At 45.5% G+C, this 22,925-nt stretch overlaps 1 protein-coding gene across 1 annotated transcript in view; it reads left to right on the top strand.

Moving 5' to 3' along the window:
* The window catches only part of LOC120046873 (E3 ubiquitin-protein ligase pellino homolog 1), a 59,907-nt gene that overhangs the window by 19,679 nt on the left and 17,303 nt on the right, over positions 1-22,925 (top strand). Inside the window, exons 2-6 of the mRNA XM_038992448.1 lie at positions 6,347-6,567; positions 12,783-12,912; positions 14,140-14,241; positions 18,338-18,535; positions 19,044-19,232. Coding sequence (XP_038848376.1) covers positions 6,479-6,567; positions 12,783-12,912; positions 14,140-14,241; positions 18,338-18,535; positions 19,044-19,232 — 708 coding nt within the window. The 5' untranslated portion in view covers positions 6,347-6,478. The remainder of the gene's footprint in view (positions 1-6,346; positions 6,568-12,782; positions 12,913-14,139; positions 14,242-18,337; positions 18,536-19,043; positions 19,233-22,925) is intronic.

Raw genomic sequence — 22,925 nt, 5'->3', positions numbered from 1 at the left:
GGGAATGTGATGAAAGAAATAAAAGCTGAAATCATTCTCTACTATAATTCTGACATTTCACATTCTTAAAATAAAGTGGTGATTCTAATTGACCAAAGACAAGGAATTTTTACTAGGATTAAATATCAGGAATTGTGAAAAACTGAGTTTAAATGTATTTGGCTAAGGTGTATGTAAACTTCAGACTTCAACTGTTATATATATATATATATCTCATTCTATTGGTTGCGATTATTCAAATGGGAAAACGTACGTTTTGAATCCAGCGTCATTTTGTGTATCAGTTCATTAACCATGTTCCATGGAAATCGGTACATTGTAAATCTTTTCCCAACTATTTTGCAATCAATATGGCACAGCTGTAATTTTTTTGGCCCTAAATGAAAATGGTATACTTTTTTATTTATCACAATTTTCTTTAGCCAATTTTTGGTTTTTAATGCAGGGCCAACAGACAAGTTCCTTACTTGCTCCCCCTTCTGCTCGCCTCTTCCATTGGTGCGGTAATGCTGCAATTAGTTGGTTGTAATTTTGAGTAGAGCAAACATTTCCATATTTTTGTGTGACAACTCCACCAGTCCTATTTATGATATAATTTACAAAGATTATACCTTTTTTGTTTTTTAAATGTTTAAAGATTAAAAAAAAAAAAAAAAAAATGTTTTAATCAATTACTATATTTGAGTTTAACCATAATATTTGTTCTGTCTCTTCTTTTGGATTTTCTGGTGGAACTGAAATTGCAGCCAACTGGCTATGGCTTGTTTTAAAAATAGCGGTATTTTTTAGATTTTCATTTTGAAATAACCGAAAGTGAGGTTGTAATCTGAATAAAGGGGAAAAGGCCATTCTTGAACATGGGGTAAGACATTCTTACTAATCTGCTGGAGAACCAGTTCGGATTTAAGTATAACTTTTGTATGACTGAAGCCTTTAGTGAGAGGTCTAATGCTTTCATATTTAATCATTTCTGCCCTCCAAATTCATATTCATTATATAAATGGGCCCGTTTTTAATTTTGTTTGGCTTGCTGTTCAAAATAAAATTGAATATTTCTGCAAATAGGTAAACTGGGATATGACTAAAGAGTTAATCAGAGTGATTTTTTTTTCATGAATAGACAGGTATTTTCCTTTCCACGGCAGCAAGAGCTTATCTATTTTTGCTAACTTTCTATTAAAATGTATTGTAGTGAGCCTCTTTGACTGTAGGCCTAGTGAAGCTTTGACTAACAAAAACAAGCTACATGTGTGAAGGCGCCTGTCTTTGTATGGGGTGCATGTCATAAAAACGACTTTTAAAAGTAGTTTTATTAAATTAAGAATTTGAAATGTCATGGTATATCCTTGTAACATGGATATTTTCATTTTAAAAATAGGCCTGTCATTTTTTCTTGTAAAAATGAATACTCACACAAGTAATCAAATGCTAATGTCTGTTCAGATATTCAAATATTTCAATAACCGTGCCCATCCCCAGTTGAGAGTAAACAACCTAAGTACAGGAGTGTTCTCGCTGAATGTTGAGAGTAAACAACCTAAGTACAGGAGTGTTCTCGCTGAAGGTTGAGAGTAAACAACCTAAGTACAGGAGTGTTCTCGCTGAATGTTGAGAGTAAACAACCTAAGTACAGGAGTGTTCTCGCTGAAGGTTGAGAGTAAACAACCTAAGTACAGGAGTGTTCTCGCTGAATGTTGAGAGTAAACAACCTAAGTACAGGAGTGTTCTCGCTGAAGGTTGAGAGTAAACAACCTAAGTACAGGAGTGTTCTCGCTGAATGTTGAGAGTAAACAACCTAAGTACAGGAGTGTTCTCGCTGAATGTTGAGAGTTGGCAAATTAGCTCATTGCCCTTAATGGAGGCTAAAGTGCAGAGAGTTGATAGCCATCAATGAGACTGGCTTAACTATAATATATTCCGCTAAGCAGAAAGTCCCGGGATTTGAACCCACTATCCTGCCGTTACAAGTGCCAGGCTCTACCAACTGAGCTGCAGAGGACCCCTTTTACTCATTTAACCAGCCAGCCAATTAGCCAGTCAACAAACCATCTAGGCAGCGAGTCAGCTAATCAGCCAGTCCTCCAGCCAGCAGCACTAAGTGAAAGTAAGATGACTGATACTGACTTAGCTTAGCACTCTCTCTTAGTGGTGCTGGCGGACTGGTTGCCTGAAACTGGCTAACTGGCTGGGCTGTTGGATATCCCAGGAGGCAGCTGGTGTTTGCCCAGGAAGCAGGCTGTCTCCTGGGGCCACTGATGTGGTTCTCCCTCCCCATCGAGGTCCTCCACCACACCACCACGCCTGGTCTATGTCTGCCTCCTCACCACCACCCCTTCATCTGGAAACACGCTGCCTCCCTCTCTCTCTCATATATGAAAGGACTTTTCTCTCTCATTAAATTACTTTTCTCCCCTGAGCTGATAACCTAAAACTTAATTGAGATTCAGACACTTACTAAAAGAGGGTGTTTGGACTAGAGGTCGACCGATTATGATTTTTCAACGCCAATACCGATTTATTGGAGGACCAAAAAAGCCGATACCGATTAATCGGACGATAAAAAAAAATATATATATATATATATTTATTATATATATATAATAATTTAAAAAAAGATTAGAAATGTATTTGTAATAATGACAATTACAACAATACTGAATGAACACTTATTTTAACTTATATATATAATACTTCAATAAAATCAATTTAGCCTCAAATAAATAATGACATTTTTTCAATTTGGTTTAAATAATGCAAAAACAAAGTGTTGGAGAAGAAAGTAAAAGTGCAATATGTGCCATGTAAGAAAGCTAACGTTTAAGTTCCTTGCTCAGAACATGAGAACATATGAAAGCTGGTGGTTCCTTTTAACATGAGTCTTCAATATTCCCAGGTAAGAAGTTTTAGGTTGTAGTTATTATAGGAATTATAGGACTATTTCTCTCTATACAATTTGTATTTCATATACCTTTGACTATTGGATGTTCTTATAGGCACTGTAGTATTGCCAGTGTAACAGTATAGCTTCCATCCCTCTCCTCGCCTCTACCTGGGCTCGAACCAGGAACACATCGACAACAGCCACTCTCGAAGCAGTGTTACCCATGCAGAGCAAGGGGAACAACTACTCCAAGTCTCAGAGCGAGTGACGTTTGAAACGCTATTAGCGCGCACCCCGCTAACTAGCTAGCCATTTCCCATCGGTTACACCAGCCTAATCTCGGGAGTTGATAGGCTTGAAGTCATAAACAGCGCAATGCTTAAAGCATTGCGAAGAGCTGCTGGCAAACGCACAAAACTGCTGTTTGAATGAATGCTTACGAGCCTGCTGGTGCCTACCATCACTGTCAGACTGCTCTATCAAATCATAGACTTAATTGTAACATAATAACACACAGAGATACGAGCCTTTTGGTCATTAAAATGGTCGAATCCGGAAACTATCATTTCGAAAACAAAACGTTTATTCTTTCAGTGAAATACGGAACCGTTCCGTATTTTATCTAACGAATGGCATCCCTAAGTCTAAATATTGCTGTTACATTGTACAACCTTCAATGTTATGTCATAATTGTTTACAATTCTGCCAAATTAATTACGGCCTTTGTTAGGAATAAATGGACTTCACACAGTCCGCAATGAGCCAGGCGACCCAAGCTGCTGCATACCCTGACTGCTTGCACGGAACGCAAGAGAAGTGGCACAATTTCCCTAGTTATAAGAAATTCATGTTAGCAGGCAATATTAACTAAATATGCAGGTTTAAAAATATATACTTGTGTATTGATTTTAAAGAAAGGCATTGATGTTTATGGTTAGGTACATTGGTGCAACGACAGTGCTTTTTTTGCAAATGCGCTTGTTAAATCACCCGTTTGGCGAAGTAGGCTGTGATTCGTTGAGAAATTAACAGGACACGCTAGATAACTACACATGGTTGATGATATTACTAGTTTAACTAGTGATTATGTTAAGATTGATTGTTTTTTATAAGATAAGTTTAATGCTAGCTAGCAACTTACCTTGGCTTCTTGCTGCCCTCGCGTAACAGGTAGTCAGCCTGCCACGCAGGCTCCTCGTGGAGTGCATTGTAAGACAGGTGGTTAGAGCGTTGGGCTAGTAACCGGAAGGTTGCAAAAACGAATCCCCGAGCTGACAAGGTAAAAATCTGTCGTTCTTCCCCTGAACAAGGCAGTTAACCCACCGTTCCTAGGCCGTCATTGAAAATAAGAATGTGTTCTTAACTGACTTGCCTAGTTAAATAAAGGTGAAAAAATAAATAATAGGCCAATTCGGTGTCCAAAAACACAGATTTCCGATTGTTATGAAAACTTGAAATCGGCCCTAATTAATCGGCCATTCCGATTTAATCGGTCGACCTCTAGTTTGGACTCCTCTCATCAGATTTTTGGTGAGATCTTTGAGTTGAGTAGCTCCCGATCCCTGAGACTTAGGCTACCCCACACCAGGGTTTCGCCAGTTTTTATTTTGATGTGGGCACTAGTGTTATTTTTGGGGGGAACTTTCCATTAGGAAGGTGACGCTAAAGACTTGGGGTGAGCAGAATCAACAACCTCTGCATCATCAAGACAGTTGCTTTGTGAGAAGGTGTTAAGTTAGCCATCTCAGTTGGAAATTCTCCATTAGTGGTCTTGTGGTTAGAGTGTGGTGGGGAGTAACATTATTTTAACTTGATGTGAGTGAGGCCTTTGCCCAGTGCGAATGATGCCGTGGCAGCTGAGAGGTATGAAATAGGTTGTGTGTGTGAATCTGTTTCCAGGAAACTGGCCCGATATGTTCCATTTGTGAATCACCTCAACTCCCATTTTAAGTGACGTCATCATCGCAGTTCTCACAAGCTTCTCTATCAACAGCCAGTCCAGTGTGCATTCTGAACACTCAAAAGTGTGGTTGAAGAATAGCACACCTTTCCCTTTCATTGAACTGTTGAAGGACGGGACTCAACCTGGTGCCAAACAGGACACAGGCAAAATGTTGGTGTTGTTTTTAGGGGGGAAACTGCCTGGCTCCACAAAGGCACCGTTGTCCGAGGAAGTGAGGTCACTGTGAAAGCCCAGGGTCGTATTCATTAGAGGAAACGGTAGCAAAACCTTTTTTGCAACTTGAAACTTTAAGCACCCCTTGTTTTTCTGCCGAAGGGCATTTGGTGACATTTGGTGACCACTAGGGGGAGTTTGGTGACCGCTTGGGGGAGTTTGGTGACCGCTTGGGGGAGTTTGGTGACTGCTTGGGGGAGTTTGGTGACCGCTTGGGGGAGTTTGGTGACCGCTTGGGGGAGTTTGGTGACCGCTTGGGGGAGTTTGGTGACCGCTTGGGGGAGTTTGGTGACCGCTTGGGGGAGTTTGGTGACCGCTTGGGGGAGTTTGGTGACCACTAGGGGGAGTTTAGTGACCACTAGGGGGAGTTTGGTGACCGCTTGAGGGAGTTTGGTGACCGCTTGGGGGAGTTTGGTGACCGCTTGGGGGAGTTTGGTGACCGCTTGGGGGAGTTTGGTGACCGCTTGGGGGAGTTTGGTGACCGCTTGGGGGAGTTTGGTGACCGCTTGGGGGAGTTTGGTGACCGCTAGGGGGAGTTTGGTGACCACTTGGGGGAGTATAAACCTATCCTAAGGGGATACACAGACACACAGCAGCAACCGTTTCAACCCCAGACCACATAGCAAACACACATGTGTGGGTGTAGTTATCCTTTAATGCAGGTGGCACCAGCCAGAGACCGTTGTTTGGTTAGCGGTGTTTCTGTAGCCCTCATGAGATTGCAGAGTTTTCTAAGCAAATGGCCACTGGATTGATGCAAATAATCATGGTATCATTCTGCCAGGTAGGCATAGGCTGCTTTGTAGTTAGCTTTAAATCGAGAGAGTTTTTGGGAAAGCCTTTCCATCTACCGGCAGATGGTTATCATTAGCATCATCGCTAACGGCTACACTAAGTGTAGACTAGACATAAGAGCACCACAACACAGACAGGCATTCCTGAGCCCTTTCGGAAAGATGCAGGAAAAGACTTACCACTGATGCATTTTCTTAATGTCTTGTGAGTCACATGGGCAATTTTTAAGGAATGTTCTAGTAAGTTCAATACATTTTTGGAGTATTGTTTAATGTCTGGATTCCATGCTTGGCACAACGCAGATTTTTTTTTAAATGGCCCTAAATGTGTGTGTGTGTGTGTGTCTTAAAGAGTGTGTGGTGGTGTAACTGTCAGTGACTTCCTGTTCAGTGTAAGGTGAGACCTGAGAGATCAGGTGACTTCCTGATGTTGTGAGCTGTGTGGTCCATGTGTGACTGACCTCACGTTCTCTCTCTCTCTCTCTCTCTATCTAGGGTTGCGGCGGCGACAACCAAACAGGCACATGCAGGATGAGGAAGCGGAGCTGAGGCTCAGCTGACCCCGCCCCTTTAGTGTGACCTCCCTCCTACCCTCACCCCTCCTCGCCCATCCAGCCAGCCGGGCCCATGTTCTCTCCAGAGCAGGAAAATATCTCCCCCTCCTCCACCTCCTCCTCCAAAGTGCCAGTGAAATATGGAGAGCTCATGGTGCTGGGGTAAGGAGCCAATCACATAACACTTCACCACTTAGTTACTAACTCAGATACTTATGGCTGTTCCTCTATGTTGATGATACTAACTCAGATACTTATGGCTGTTCCCTCTATGTTGATGATACTTATGGCTGTTCCTCTATGTTGATGTTACTAACTCAGATCCTTATGGCTGTTCCTCTATGTTGATGATACTAACTCAGATACTTATGGCTGTTCCTCTATGTTGATGATACTAACTCAGATACTTATGGCTGTTCCTCTATGTTGATGATACTAACTCAGATACATATGGCTGTGCCTCTATGTTGATGATACTAACTCAGATACTTATGGCTGTTCCTCTATGTTGATGATACTAACTCAGATACATATGGCTGTTCCTCTATGTTGATGATACTAACTCAGATACTTATGGCTGTTCCTCTATGTTGATGATACTAACTCAGATACTTATGGCTGTTCCTCTATGTTGATGATACTAACTCCGATACATATGGCTGTTCCTCTATGTTGATGATACTAACTCAGATACTTATGGCTGTTCCTCTATGTTGATGATACTAACTCAGATCCTTATGGCTGTTCCTCTATGTTGATGATACTTATGGCTGTTCCTCTATGTTGATGATACTAACTCAGATCCTTATGGCTGTTCCTCTATGTTGATGATACTAACTCCGATACATATGGCTGTTCCTCTATGTTGATGATACTAACTCAGATACTTATGGCTGTTCCTCTATGTTGATGATACTAACTCAGATACTTATGGCTGTTCCTCTATGTTGATGATACTTATGGCTGTTCCTCTATGTTGATGATACTAACTCAGATCCTTATGGCTGTTCCTCTATGTTGATGATACTAACTCAGATCCTTATGGCTGTTCCTCTATGTTGATGATACTAACTCAGATCCTTATGGCTGTTCCTCTATGTTGATGATACTAACTCACATCCTTATGGCTGTGCCTCTATGTTGATGATACTAACTCAGATCCTTATGGCTGTTCCTCTATGTTGATGATACTAACTCAGATCCTTATGGCTGGTCCTCTATGTTGATGATACTAACTCAGATACTTATGGCTGTTCCTCTATGTTGATGATACTAACTCAGATCCTTATGGCTGTTCCTCTATGTTGATGATACTAACTCAGATACTTATGGCTGTTCCCTCTATGTTGATGATACTAACTCAGATACTTATGGCTGTTCCTCTATGTTGATGATACTAACTCAGATACTTATGGCTGTTCCTCTATGTTGATGATACTAACTCAGATCCTTATGGCTGTTCCCTCTATGTTGATGATACTAACTCAGATACTTATGGCTGTTCCTCTATGTTGATGATACTAACTCAGATCCTTATGGCTGTTCCTCTATGTAGATGATACTAACTCAGATCCTTATGGCTGTTCCTCTATGTTGATGATACTAACTCAGATCCTTATGGCTGTTCCTCTATGTAGATGATACTAACTCAGATACTTATGGCTGTTCCTCTATGTTGATGATACTAACTCAGATCCTTATGGCTGTTCCTCTATGTTGATGATACTAACTCAGATCCTTATGGCTGTTCCTCTATGTTGATGATGACGTTGCTCCCTATTCTCTTAGAGGTGGTTATTGTGGGGGGGTTGTGTTTAAAAGCACATGCAGGCATACACACACGTGTTTGTGTACCTGCATATGTTTGTGTGTGCTGACTCACTGTTTGTTGTGTAGTGTTGGTCCTGGTCTCCAGGCTGTCAGGTAGATGATTATAACAGTAGTGTTGGTCCTGGTCTCCAGGCTGTCAGGTAGATGATTATAACAGTAGTGTTGGTCTCCAGGCTGTCAGGTAGATGATTATAACAGTAGTGTTGGTCTCCAGGCTGTCAGGTAGATGATTATAACAGTAGTGTTGGTCTCCAGGCTGTCAGGTAGATGATTATAACAGTAGTGTTGGTCCTGGTCTCCAGGCTGTCAGGTAGATGATTATAACAGTAGTGTTGGTCTCCAGTCTGTCAGGTAGATGATTATAACAGTAGTGTTGGTCTCCAGACTGTCAGGTAGATGATTATAACAGTAGTGTTGGTCTCCAGGCTGTCAGGTAGATGATTATAACAGTAGTGTTGGTCTCCAGGCTGTCAGGTAGATGATTATAACAGTAGTGTTGGTCTCCAGGCTGTCAGGTAGATGATTATAACAGTAGTGTTGGTCCTGGTCTCCAGGCTGTCAGGTAGATGATTATAACAGTAGTGTTGGTCTCCAGGCTGTCAGGTAGATGATTATAACAGTAGTGTTGGTCTCCAGGCTGTCAGGTAGATGATTATAACAGTAGTGTTGGTCCTGGTCTCCAGGCTGTCAGGTAGATGATTATAACAGTAGTGTTGGTCTCCAGGCTGTCAGGTAGATGATTATAACAGTAGTGTTGGTCTCCAGGCTGTCAGGTAGATGATTATAACAGTAGTGTTGGTCTCCAGGCTGCCTGGTAGATGATTATAACAGTAGTGTTGGTCTCCAGGCTGTCAGGTAGATGATTATAACAGTAGTGTTGGTCTCCAGGCTGCCTGGTAGATGATTATAACAGTAGTGTTGGTCTCCAGGCTGTCAGGTAGATGATTATAACAGTAGTGTTGGTCTCCAGACTGTCAGGTAGATGATTATAACAGTAGTGTTGGTCTCCAGGCTGTCAGGTAGATGATTATAACAGTAGTGTTGGTCCTGGTCTCCAGGCTGTCAGGTAGATGATTATAACAGTAGTGTTGGTCCTGGTCTCCAGGCTGTCAGGTAGATGATTATAACAGTAGTGTTGGTCTCCAGGCTGTCAGGTAGATGATTATAACAGTAGTGTTGGTCTCCAGGCTGTCAGGTAGATGATTATAACAGTAGTGTTGGTCTCCAGGCTGTCAGGTAGATGATTATAACAGTAGTGTTGGTCTCCAGGCTGTCAGGTAGATGATTATAACAGTAGTGTTTGTCTCCAGGCTGTCAGGTAGATGATTATAACAGTAGTGTTGGTCTCCAGGCTGTCAGGTAGATGATTATAACAGTAGTGTTGGTCCTGGTCTCCAGGCTGTCAGGTAGATGATTATAACAGTAGTGTTGGTCTCCAGTCTGTCAGGTAGATGAATATAACAGTAGTGTTGGTCTCCAGGCTGTCAGGTAGATGATTATAACAGTAGTGTTGGTCTCCAGGCTGTCAGGTAGATGATTATAACAGTAGTGTTGGTCCTGGTCTCCAGGCTGTCAGGTAGATGATTATAACAGTAGTGTTGGTCTCCAGGCTGTCAGGTAGATGATTATAACAGTAGTGTTGGTCTCCAGGCTGTCAGGTAGATGATTATAACAGTAGTGTTGGTCTCCAGGCTGTCAGGTAGATGATTATAACAGTAGTGTTGGTCTCCAGGCTGTCAGGTAGATGATTATAACAGTAGTGTTGGTCTCCAGGCTGTCAGGTAGATGATTATAACAGTAGTGTTGGTCTCCAGGCTGTCAGGTAGATGATTATAACAGTAGTGTTGGTCTCCAGGCTGTCAGGTAGATGATTATAACAGTAGTGTTGGTCCTGGTCTCCAGGCTGTCAGGTAGATGATTATAACAGTAGTGTTGGTCTCCAGTCTGTCAGGTAGATGAATATAACAGTAGTGTTGGTCTCCAGGCTGTCAGGTAGATGATTATAACAGTAGTGTTGGTCTCCAGGCTGTCAGGTAGATGATTATAACAGTAGTGTTGGTCTCCAGGCTGTCAGGTAGATGATTATAACAGTAGTGTTGGTCTCCAGGCTGTCAGGTAGATGATTATAACAGTAGTGTTGGTCTCCAGGCTGTCAGGTAGATGATTATAACAGTAGTGTTGGTCTCCAGGCTGTCAGGTAGATGATTATAACAGTAGTGTTGGTCTCCAGGCTGTCAGGTAGATGATTATAACAGTAGTGTTGGTCTCCAGGCTGTCAGGTAGATGATTATAACAGTAGTGTTGGTCTCCAGGCTGTCAGGTAGATGATTATAACAGTAGTGTTGGTCTCCAGGCTGTCAGGTAGATGATTATAACAGTAGTGTTGGTCTCCAGACTGTCAGGTAGATGATTATAACAGTAGTGTTGGTCCTGGTCTCCAGGCTGTCAGGTAGATGATTATAACAGTAGTGTTGGTCTCCAGACTGTCAGGTAGATGATTATAACAGTAGTGTTGGTCTCCAGGCTGTCAGGTAGATGATTATAACAGTAGTCCTGGTCTCCAGGCTGTCAGGTAGATGATTATAACAGTAGTGTTGGTCTCCAGGCTGTCAGGTAGATGATTATAACAGTAGTGTTGGTCTCCAGGCTGTCAGGTAGATGATTATAACAGTAGTGTTGGTCTCCAGACTGTCAGGTAGATGATTATAACAGTAGTGTTGGTCCTGGTCTCCAGGCTGTCAGGTAGATGATTATAACAGTAGTGTTGGTCTCCAGGCTGTCAGGTAGATGATTATAACAGTAGTGTTGGTCTCCAGGCTGTCAGGTAGATGATTATAACAGTAGTGTTGGTCCTGGTCTCCAGACTGTCAGGTAGATGATTATAACAGTAGTGTTGGTCTCCAGGCTGTCAGGTAGATGATTATAACAGTAGTGTTGGTCTCCAGGCTGTCAGGTAGATGATTATAACAGTAGTGTTGGTCCTGGTCTCCAGTCTGTCAGGTAGATGATTATAACAGTAGTGTTGGTCTCCAGGCTGTCAGGTAGATGATTATAACAGTAGTGTTGGTCTCCAGACTGTCAGGTAGATGATTATAACAGTAGTGTTGGTCTCCAGACTGTCAGGTAGATGATTATAACAGTAGTGTTGGTCTCCAGGCTGTCAGGTAGATGATTATAACAGTAGTGTTGGTCTCCAGGCTGTCAGGTAGATGATTATAACAGTAGTGTTGGTCTCCAGGTTGTCAGGTAGATGATTATAACAGTAGTGTTGGTCTCCAGGCTGTCAAGTAGATGATTATAACAGTAGTGTTGGTCTCCAGGCTGTCAGGTAGATGATTATAACAGTAGTGTTGGTCTCCAGGCTGTCAGGTAGATGATTATAACAGTAGTGTTGGTCCTGGTCTCCAGGCTGTCAGGTAGATGATTATAACAGTAGTGTTGGTCCTGGTCTCCAGGCTGTCAGGTAGATGATTATAACAGTAGTGTTGGTCTCCAGGCTGTCAGGTAGATGATTATAACAGTAGTGTTGGTCTCCAGGCTGTCAGGTAGATGATTATAACAGTAGTGTTGGTCTCCAGGCTGTCAGGTAGATGATTATAACAGTAGTGTTGGTCCTGGTCTCCAGGCTGTCAGGTAGATGATTATAACAGTAGTGTTGGTCCTGGTCTCCAGGCTGTCAGGTAGATGATTATAACAGTAGTGTTGGTCCTGGTCTCCAGGCTGTCAGGTAGATGATTATAACAGTAGTGTTGGTCTCCAGGCTGTCAGGTAGATGATTATAACAGTAGTGTTGGTCCTGGTCTCCAGGCTGTCAGGTAGATGATTATAACAGTAGTGTTGGTCTCCAGACTGTCAGGTAGATGATTATAACAGTAGTGTTGGTCTCCAGGCTGTCAGGTAGATGATTATAACAGTAGTGTTGGTCTCCAGGCTGTCAGGTAGATGATTATAACAGTAGTGTTGGTCTCCAGGCTGTCAGGTAGATGATTATAACAGTAGTGTTGGTCTCCAGGCTGTCAGGTAGATGATTATAACAGTAGTGTTGGTCTCCAGGCTGTCAGGTAGATGATTATAACAGTAGTGTTGGTCCTGGTCTCCAGGCTGTCAGGTAGATGATTATAACAGTAGTGTTGGTCCTGGTCTCCAGGCTGTCAGGTAGATGATTATAACAGTAGTGTTGGTCTCCAGGCTGTCAGGTAGATGATTATAACAGTAGTGTTGGTCTCCAGGCTGTCAGGTAGATGATTATAACAGTAGTGTTGGTCTCCAGGCTGTCAGGTAGATGATTATAACAGTAGTGTTGGTCCTGGTCTCCAATGGAAAACAGTGATGAGCTATCAGCAGAGCTGGAGCACACACACACACACACACACACACACACACACACACACACACACACACACACACACACACACACACACACACACACACACACAATGACAGGCATGTCTGTGAACTCAAAACATCTTCCCCTGCCTGCTCTATGAACACTTCATGCTTCCCAAATGGCATCCTATCCCCTTGTTTATCTCTGTCTGTCTCTTTAGGTACAATGGCTCTCTACCCAACGGTGATCGAGGCAGGAGGAAAAGCCGTTTCAGTCTGTCTAAGAGACCCAAGGCTAATGGGGTCAAACCCAGCACAGTACACGCTGCCTGCACCGCACAGGCAGCTAAGGTAAGACACACCTACACACACACACACACACACACACACACACACACACACACCACAACACTCCTGCCTTGGTTAACAGTGTGAGTATGTGAACCATGCCTTTACAAACACACGGAACACACTGGCTGTTTACGGGAGAGTTAAGTGTGAACTGTCCAATGAATGGCAGCAGAGAGATGTCCTACAAAGTGTGTGTCCTTGGAAACACACGTCTGTTTCCATCCTCTTTATGAAGTCTTTAAACAGGCCTGTTAAACCACGAGGCTGGTGTTGTTGGAGATGGTTTGGAATAGTGATTGAGGTGTGTGTGGGAGGGGAACCGTCTAGAACGCTACTTAGCAGATAGAAATATAACAAAAAGAGCTAAGGACAGAACCTTCTCTGTTCAACATTTCTATACTGAACGTTCCTCCCCCCGTCTTTCCCTGTCTCCGTCCCCCCTCTCCCGTCCTCCCTCCCTCTGTCCCTGCCTCCCCTCTCCCGTCCTCCCTCCCTCTGTCCCTCCCTCCCGTCCTCCCTCCCTCTGTCCCTGCCTCCCCTCTCCCGTCCTCCCTCCCTCTGTCCCTGCCTCCCCTCTCCCCCGTCCTCCCTCCCTCTGTCCCTCCCTCCCCTCTCCCGTCCTCCCTCTCTCCTGTCCCTCCCTCCCTCTGTCCCTGCCTCCCCTCTCTCCTGTCCTCCCTCCCTCTGTCCCTCCCTCTCCCGTCCGCCCTCCCTCTGTCCCTGCCTCCCCTCTCTCCCGTCCTCCCTCCCTCTGTCCCTGCCTCCCCTCTCCCGTCCTCTGTCCCTGCCTCCCCTCTCCCGTCCTCTGTCCCTCCCTCCCCTCTCCCGTCCTCCCTCCCTCTGTCCCTCCCTCCCGTCCTCCCTCCCTCTGTCCCTCCCTCCCCTCTCCCGTCCTCCCTCCCTCTGTCCCTCCCTCCCCTCTCCCGTCCTCCCTCCCTCTGTCCCTCCCTCCCGTCGTCCCTCCCTCCCCTCTCCCGTCCTCCCTCCCTCTGTCCCTGCCTCCCCTCTCCCGTCCTCCCTCCCTCTTTCCCTCCCTCCCTCCCTCTGTCCCTCCCTCCCCTCTCCCGTCCTCCCTCCCTCTGTCCCTGCCTCCCCTCTCCCGTCCTCCCTCCCTCCCTCCCCTCTTCCGTCCTCCCTCCCTCTGTCCCTCTCTCCCCTCTTCCATCCTCCCTCCCTCTGTCCCTCCCTCCCGTCCTCCCTCCCTCTGTCCCTGCCTCCCCTCTCCAGGCTATCAGCAACAAGGACCAACACAGCATCTCCTACACGTTATCCAGAGGTCAGACGGTGGTGGTGGAGTATAGTCATGATAACGACACAGACATGTTCCAGGTAACTACGAACTCATCGTTCTGGGCCCAGTTGCATAAAACATCTTAAGGACATTTTCTCTTAACGTTTCCTTCACTTTTAAGTCAGTTGCAAAAAAACAAAAACATTTAATGCAAATTTCCCCCTTAAATGAAGTGGAAAAGTTACGGGTGTCTGTGAGGTCCCTTTTTAAGTGCTTCATTCAGTATGGACGTCAATGTAAACAGTGTTTTGTGGAGGTGAATGTTGCTTTCATCTGCCCACCAGCAGATTTGCAACTTGGTAGTGTTTCTTTTGTCCATACAAAATACTCATATCAGTAATATTAGCCTACCTTTAAAAAAGAATATATACACTGCTCAAAAAAATAAAGGGAACACTTAAACAACACAATGTAACTCCAAGTCAATCACACGTTTCACATTCTGTTGTGCAAATGGACACTCTGGAGACGCCGTGGAGAACGTTCTGCTGCCTGCAACACCCTCCAGCATGACCGGTTTGGCGGTGGGTCAGTCATGGTGTGGGGTGGCATTTCTTTGGGGGGCCGCACAGCCCTCCATGTGCTCGCCAGTGGTAGCCTGACTGCCATTAGGTACCGAGATGAGATCCTCAGAGCCCTTGTGAGACCATATGCTGGTGCGGTTGGCCCTGGGTTCCTCCTAATGCAAGACAATGCTAGACCTCATGTGGCTGGAATGTGTCAGCAATTCCTGCAAGAGGAAGGCATTGATGCTATGGACTGGCCCGCCCGTTCCCCAGACCTGAATCCAATTGAGCACATCTGGGACATCATGTCTCGCTCCATCCACCAACGCCACGTTGCACCACAGACTGTCCAGGAGTTGGCAGATGCTTTAGTCCAGGTCTGGGAGGAGATCCCTCAGGAGACCATCCGCCACCTCATCAGGAGCATGCCCAGGCGTTGTAGGGAGGTCATACAGGCACGTGGAGGCCACACACACTACTGAGCCTCATTTTGACTTGTTTTAAGGACATTACATCAAAGTTGGATCAGCCTGTAGTGTGGTTTTCCACTTGAATTTTGAGTGTGACTCCAAATCCAGACCTCCATAGGTTGATAAATTTGATTTCCATTGATAATTTTTGTGTGATTTTGTTGTCAGCACATTCAACTATGTAAAGAAAAAAGTATTTAATAAGAATTTTTCATTCATTCAGATCTAGGATGTGTTATTTTAGTGTTCCCTTTATTTTTTTGAGCAGTGTATATATTATAGTCGTATCAAGTGTAGGGTGTTATTTAGTCTGGATCATCAGGGTAAAGCACATCCTGAACATTCTGTCTTCTGGGCTACTTCCTGTTTAAAACAATAAGCCAGACACCAGGCCCAGGAACATAACATGTTAGAGAGGTGAGGGGGGGAACCTGTTAGGCCCTATCTGAGATTTTACACTGCTTTGGTGCTCTGTACTCTTTCTACATTGTTCTGTTGCTTTATGTTAATAACTACCATATATTTTGAACATTTTGGCAATTAGGTAAAAAGGGCATTTGGCATGTCGCCGTGCTGTGTGCTCGCCGTGCTGTGTGCTCGCCGTGCTGTGTGCTCGCCCTGCTGTGTGCTCGCCCTGCTGTGTGCTCGCCCTGCTGTGTGCTCGCCCTGCTGTGTGCTCGCCCTGCTGTGTGCTCGCCCTGCTGTGTGCTCGCCCTGCTGTGTGCTCGCCCTGCTGTGTGCTCACCGTGCTGTGTGCTCGCCCTGCTGTGTGCTCGCCGTGCTGTGTGCTCGCCCTGCTGTGTGCTCGCCGTGCTGTGTGCTCGCCGTGCTGTGTGCTCGCCCTGCTGTGTGCTCGCCCTGCTGTGTGCTCACCGTGCTCGCCGTGCTGTGTGCTCGCCGTGCTGTCAGACTCTGGCGCTGCAGTCAAGTTTTAAATATGCTAAACCAGAGTTTGTGACATCACGATGTCACCACCATCAACGATAGCTGTCACACATCGATAGACGATACAATCTTAGTCACCCAACCCTAATGTAGTGCACTTCTTTTGACCAGGACCCATAGGGCTCTGTAGTGCACCCTATTCCCTAAGTAGTGCACTTCTTTTGACCAGGGCCCAAAGTGCTCTGTAGTGCACCACGTTCCTTATATCCCCCTGGTCCTCCAAGCCAGTTCCACTGCATTTTTTTCATTGTCCCCCTCTAATGAGGGACTGGTTTAGATCTGTGACACCAGGTGGGTGATTCCCCTCTAATGAGGGACTGGTTTAGACCTGGGACACCAGGTGGGTGATTCCCCTCTAATCAGGGACTGATTTAGACCTGGGACACCAGGTGGGTGATTCCCCTCTAATCAGGGACAGGTTTAGACCTGGGACACCAGGTGGGTGATTCCCCTCTGAGGGACTGGTTTAGACCTGGGACACCAGGTGGGTGATTCCCCTCTAATGAAGGACTGGTTTAGACCTGGGACACCAGGTGGGTGATTCCCCTCTAATTAAGGACTGGTTTAGACCTGGGACACCAGGTGGGTGATTCCCCTCTAATGAAGGACTGGTTTAGACCTGGGACACCAGGTGGGTGATTCCCCTCTAATCAGGGACAGGTTTAGACCTGGGACACCAGGTGGGTGATTCCCCTCTAATCAGGGACTGATTTAGACCTGGGACACCAGGTGGGTGATTCCCCTCTAATCAGGGACTGATTTAGACCTGGGACACCAGGTGGGTGATTCCCCTCTGAGGGACTGGTTTAGACCTGGGACACCAGGTGGGTGATTCCCCTCTAATGAAGGACTGGTTTAGACCTGGGACACCAGGTGGGTGATTCCCCTCTAATTAAGGACTGGTTTAGACCTGGGACACCAGGTGGGTGATTCCCCTCTAATCAGGGACTGATTTAGACCTGGGACACCAGGTGGGTGATTCCCCTCTAATGAAGGACTGGTTTAGACCTGGGACACCAGGTGGGTGATTCCCCTCTAATGAAGGACTGGTTTAGACCTGGGACACCAGGTGGGTGATTCCCCTCTAATCAGGGACTGATTTAGACCTGGGACACCAGGTGGGTGATTCCCCTCTAATGAAGGACAGGTTTAGACCTGGGACACCAGGTGGGTGATTCCCCTCTAATCAGGGACTGATTTAGACCTGGGACACCAGGTGGGTGATTCCCCTCTAATGAAGGACTGGTTTAGACCTGGGACACCAGGTGGGTGATTCCCCTCTAATCAGGGACTGATTTAGACCTGGGACACCAGGTGGGTGATTCCCCTCTAATCAGGGACTGATTTAGACCTGGGACACCAGGTGGGTGATTCCCCTCTAATGAGGGACTGGTTTAGACCTGGGACACCAGGTGGGTGATTCCCCTCTAATGAGGGACAGGTTTAGACCTGGGACACCAGGTGGGTGATTCCCCTCTAATGAGGGACTGATTTAGACCTGGGACACCAGGTGGGTGATTCCCCTCTAATCAGGGACAGGTTTAGACCTGGGACACCAGGTGGGTGATTCCCCTCTAATGAGGGACTGGTTTAGACCTGGGACACCAGGTGGGTGATTCCCCTCTAATGAGGGACTGGTTTAGACCTGGGACACCAGGTGGGTGATTCCCCTCTAATGAGGGACAGGTTTAGACCTGGGACACCAGGTGGATGATATTAATGATCAGGTAGAACAGAAAGGCTCCGGACCTCGTAGGGTCAGAGTTGAATATCCCTGCCCTGTATAGTTCACTTCTTTTAACCAGGGGCCATAGGACTATTAGGGAATATTAGGGAATCCATTTTCTTATATTTATGTGAATGTATTGGCTTGTGTTTGTACTTTCACATGTGTTGTGTGTTTACTAGTTATAGTATGAAGTTAGTAAGTATTGTCTGAGTTAGAATGACCCATAGGGCAGGAGCCTGTTTCTGTGAGGCAGTCTGAAGTACAAGTAAAACCCCCTAGTTATGTGTTTAAATAACATATTACCTGTTTTGAATGGAATTAGTTTTAAATCTACCTGTGCAGTCAATGTCTCTAAACACATTTACGTCCTCTGTCTTTCTCTCTCCCCATTTCTCCCTCTCTCTCTCTGTCTCCCACATAAAGTCAACCTAGTTGTAACATATTGTCTTGTCTCTCCCACCGTTCCCCTCCCTCCTCCTGTCAGATTGGTCGTTCCACGGAGAGCCCTATAGACTTTGTGGTAACCGACACGGTGGCAGGGAGCCAGAGTAACTCAGACACCCAGTCAGTCCAGAGCACCATCTCTCGCTTCGCCTGCCGTGTCATGTGTCAGAGGACGCCCCCCTACACCGCACGCATCTACGCTGCCGGCTTCGACAGCTCCAAGAACATCTTCCTAGGGGTGAGTGGGACGGGGGGAGGGGAAGTGTGTGTGGGACGGGGGGAGGGGAGGTGTGTGTCTGTGTGTCACAAAAATTAAAATGGGGGGGGTTTTCACCTCCCTCTTTAATTTGATTTGTTAAAATGTTCAGAAAGGTACATACCACACAGTACAGTAAATCATGTTCAGAAAGGTACATACCACACAGTACAGTAAATCATGTTCAGAAAGGTACATACCACACAGTACAGTAAATCATGTTCAGAAAGGTACATACCACACAGTACAGTAAATCATGTTCAGAAAGGTACATACCACACAGTACAGTAAATCATGTTCAGAAAGGTACATACCACACAGTACAGTAAATCATGTTCAGAAAGGTACATACCACACAGTACAGTAAATCATGTTCAGAAAGGTACATACCACACAGTACAGTAAATCATGACACCATAAAGAAAATGAACAATTTACTTTCTATTTCCCTCTCTAACCCCCCCCCCCCCCCCCTCCCTGCTCCCGTCAGGAGAAGGCAGCTAAATGGAAGACGTGTGACGGTCAGATGGACGGGCTGACCACCAACGGCGTGCTGGTGATGCACCCTCGCCACGGCTTCACAGAGGACTCCAAACCGGGCGTCTGGAGAGAGATCTCCGTCTGCGGTCACGTCTTCACGCTCCGAGAGACCCGCTCCGCTCAGCAGCGGGGCAAGATGGTGAGAGACACACACACACACACACACACACACACACACACACACACACACACACACACACACACACACACAGGGCAAGATGGTGAGAGACACACACACACACACACACAGAGGGCAAGATGGTGAGAGAGGGAGGGAGGAGAGGGGTAACGTAAAAACCCATTCTACTCTAAAGAGAGGGGGATAGAGAGAGAGAGGGGGAGGGAGGGAGGAGAGGGGTAATGTAAAAACCCATTCTACTCTAAAGAGATGGGGATAGAGAGAGAGAGGGGGAGGGAGGAGAGGGGTAACGTGAAAACCCATTCTACTCTAAAGAGAGGGGGATAGAGAGAGAGAGAGAGAAGTATGATTCCACAAGTGTTTGTTTTTCACTACTTGTTAGCAATTCCAAATGGCAGCGCAGGTCTTTATCAAGCATCATCCTGCCTCTCCACTTTCACCTCTCTTCCTCCTCCTCCTCCCCTCCTCCCCTTCTTCTCTCATCCCTCTCTTCATGTCTACCGATGCAGCAACAAATGAACGAGTACGTTATGTGGAGCTTTTAATAGTGAAGAGTTAACCATGTGTGCTCCAGCATTAAAGAACCCACTTCCTATTTCAAAGCTGATTGGCTGTTTTAGATACTGGGTGGGGCACCAATAGAAATGTCCCTTGTTTCATCATGTACAGAGCCTGGTGAAAGTCTACACGTACGCTTTGCACAGTCTTCATATTTATCTGCCTGACAAGGAAATCTAAAAAGGCATTAAATGAGATTTGTTTCCTTCCGATCTACGGAATTGTTCCTAATTAATTAAAAAAAAAATAGATGTATTGATTGTGTATGTCTTCACAACCCAGAGTTCATACTTGGACGGAAACACCCTTTGGCTGCCGTTACAGCTGTGAATCATTCTGAATAAGATTCTACCAACCTTGCACAACTCTTAGCCCACATGGGAAAAAATACTGTAGTATATTTAAGAAGTAAGGCCTGAGGGAGTGTGGTATATGACCAATATACCACGGCTAAGGGCTGTTCTTAGACACAACGTGGCAGGAAGAGAAAAATGTAGCTCCGGTCTTTTAGTTTTGAACGGTTTGGGCTAGAGACCAGCGGTTTTCTGCATTGTAAAGGTGCAACCACGGAGACACAGCTATGCTCTGTGTGTTTCTATGGCAGAGGCTCTGGTATAGCTAATCCCAGATCCATACAGTACCAGAGGCTCTGGTATAGCTAATCCCAGAGCCATACAGTACCAGAGGCTCTGGTATAGCTAATCCCAGAGCCATACAGTACCAGAGGCTCTGGTATAGCTAATCCCAGAGCCATACAGTACCAGAGGCTCTGGTATAGCTAATCCCAGAGCCATACAGTACCAGAGGCTCTGGTATAGCTAATCCCAGATCCATACAGTACCAGAGGTTCTGGTATAGCTAATCCCAGAGCCATACAGTACCAGAGGTTCTGGTATAGCTAATCCCAGAGCCATACAGTACCAGAGGCTCTGGTATAGCTAATCCCAGATCCATACAGTACCAGAGGCTCTGGTATAACTAAGCCCGGAGCCATACAGTACCAGAGGCTCTGGGATAGCTAAGCCCAGAGCCATACAGTACCAGAGGCTCTGGTATAGCTAATCCCAGAGCCATACAGTACCAGAGGTTCTGGTATAGCTAAGCCCAAAACCATATATTAAGAAATAAATGACTCTGGCTAATTCTAATCAGACTTGTCTGTGCTAACGGTTTTCACAGACGAAGTAAAATTGTCCAAATTGCTCCTGATGCTCACCTCTCAAATGTAACATCAGCCTGAGAACACTGGACTTAAAACAACCACACAGATTTAACCAAGTGACGTTTAATGTTTTACCTGACCGCCACTAGTGCTCCCAAGTCAAAGTCCACTGGTCACGTTAATAAGTGAGTGTTTAAAAAAGAAACAGTTTCACAGCGCACCTGAGAGTTCCTCAAGGCCTCGGCACACCGGTTGGGAACCACGGATCTACAGAATGCCACAGGAAAATGACCTCCTGTATAAAGTAATGCAGTCACCTACCTTCCCTGAGCCCTCCTGTATAATGTAATGTAGTCATCTACCTTCCCTGAGCCCTCCTGTATAATGTAATGTAGTCACCTACCTTCCCTGTACCCTCCTGTACAATGTAATGCAGTCACCCACCTTCCCTGTTCCCTCCTGTATAATGTAATGCAGTCACCTACCTTCCCTGAGCCCTCCTGTATAAAGTAATGTAGTCACCTACCTTCCCTGTTCCCTCCTGTATAAGGTAGTGTAGTCACCTACCTTCCCTGAGCCCTCCTGCATAATGTAATGCAGTCACCTACCTTCCCTGTTCCCTCCTGTATAATGTAATGCAGTCACCTACCTTCCCTGAGCCCTCCTGTATAATGTAATGCAGTCACCTACCTTCCCTGTACCCTCCTGTATAAAGTAGTGCAGTCACCTACCTTCCCTGAGCCCTCCTGTATAAAGTAGTGCAGTCACCTACCTTCCCTGTACCCTCCTGTATAATGTAATGCAGTCACCTACCTTCCCTGAGCCCTCCTGTATAATGTAATGCAGTCACCTACCTTCCCTGTACCTCCTGTATAAAGTAGTGTAGTCACCTACCTTCCCTGTTCCCTCCTGTATAAGGTAGTGTAGTCACCAACCTTCCCTGAGCCCTCCTGTATAAAGTAGTGCAGTCACCTACCTTCCCTGTTCCCTCCTGTATAATGTAATGCAGTCACCTACCTTCCCTGTTCCCTCCTGTATAATGTAATGCAGTCACCTACCTTCCCTGTTCCCTCCTGTATAAGGTAGTGTAGTCACCTACCTTCCCTGAGCCCTCCTGTATAAAGTAGTGTAGTCACCAACCTTCCCTGAGCCCTCCTGTATAAAGTAGTGCAGTCACCTACCTTCCCTGTTCCCTCCTGTATAATGTAATGCAGTCACCTACCTTCCCTGTTCCCTCCTGTATAATGTAATGCAGTCACCTACCTTCCCTGTTCCCTCCTGTATAATGTAATGCAGTCACCTACCTTCCCTGTTCCCTCCTGTATAAAGTAGTGCAGTCACCTACCTTCCCTGTACCCTCCTGTATAATGTAATGCAGTCACCTACCTTCCCTGTTCCCTCCTGTATAATGTAATGCAGTCACCTACCTTCCCTGTACCCTCCTGTATAATGTAATGCAGTCACCCACCTTCCCTGTTCCCTCCTGTATAATGTAATGCAGTCACCCACCTTCCCTGTTCCCTCCTGTATAAAGTAGTGCAGTAACATGAATTAGATAAACCTCCACACAGCTGCAGGGTACAGTAATGTCATGGGGAAGAATAACAATACCACACTTCACCATTTATCCTGAATTTAAAGGGGCAAGCTGCAGCTTAAACAAAAACCAAGCGTCATTACTGATTTGGTAAACAGATGGGGCTGGAGAAATGGAACCACTCATATTCATAGACCGAGCTATGGATACGAGGACTGACCATCCATGATGTCAAACGTATAGTTTTAACCATGTTTTGAGGCTATACAGTGTTTGTTTACATTTACGTTGTTTACAAACAGCAAAGGATAACAAGCTTATATTTGGAATTCTGATGAGGTACGACAGTTGAACTAAGCTAATTAGGCATTTTATAAGTTATATTCTTCAAGACTCAATGTGTACTATATAAAACAAAAATATGTCCAAAAATGTA

The sequence above is a fragment of the Salvelinus namaycush genome, chromosome 4 (assembly GCF_016432855.1).
Source record: "Salvelinus namaycush isolate Seneca chromosome 4, SaNama_1.0, whole genome shotgun sequence".
NCBI classification, from domain to species: domain Eukaryota; kingdom Metazoa; phylum Chordata; class Actinopteri; order Salmoniformes; family Salmonidae; genus Salvelinus; species Salvelinus namaycush.
This window is presented reverse-complemented; position numbering and strand designations above follow the sequence as displayed.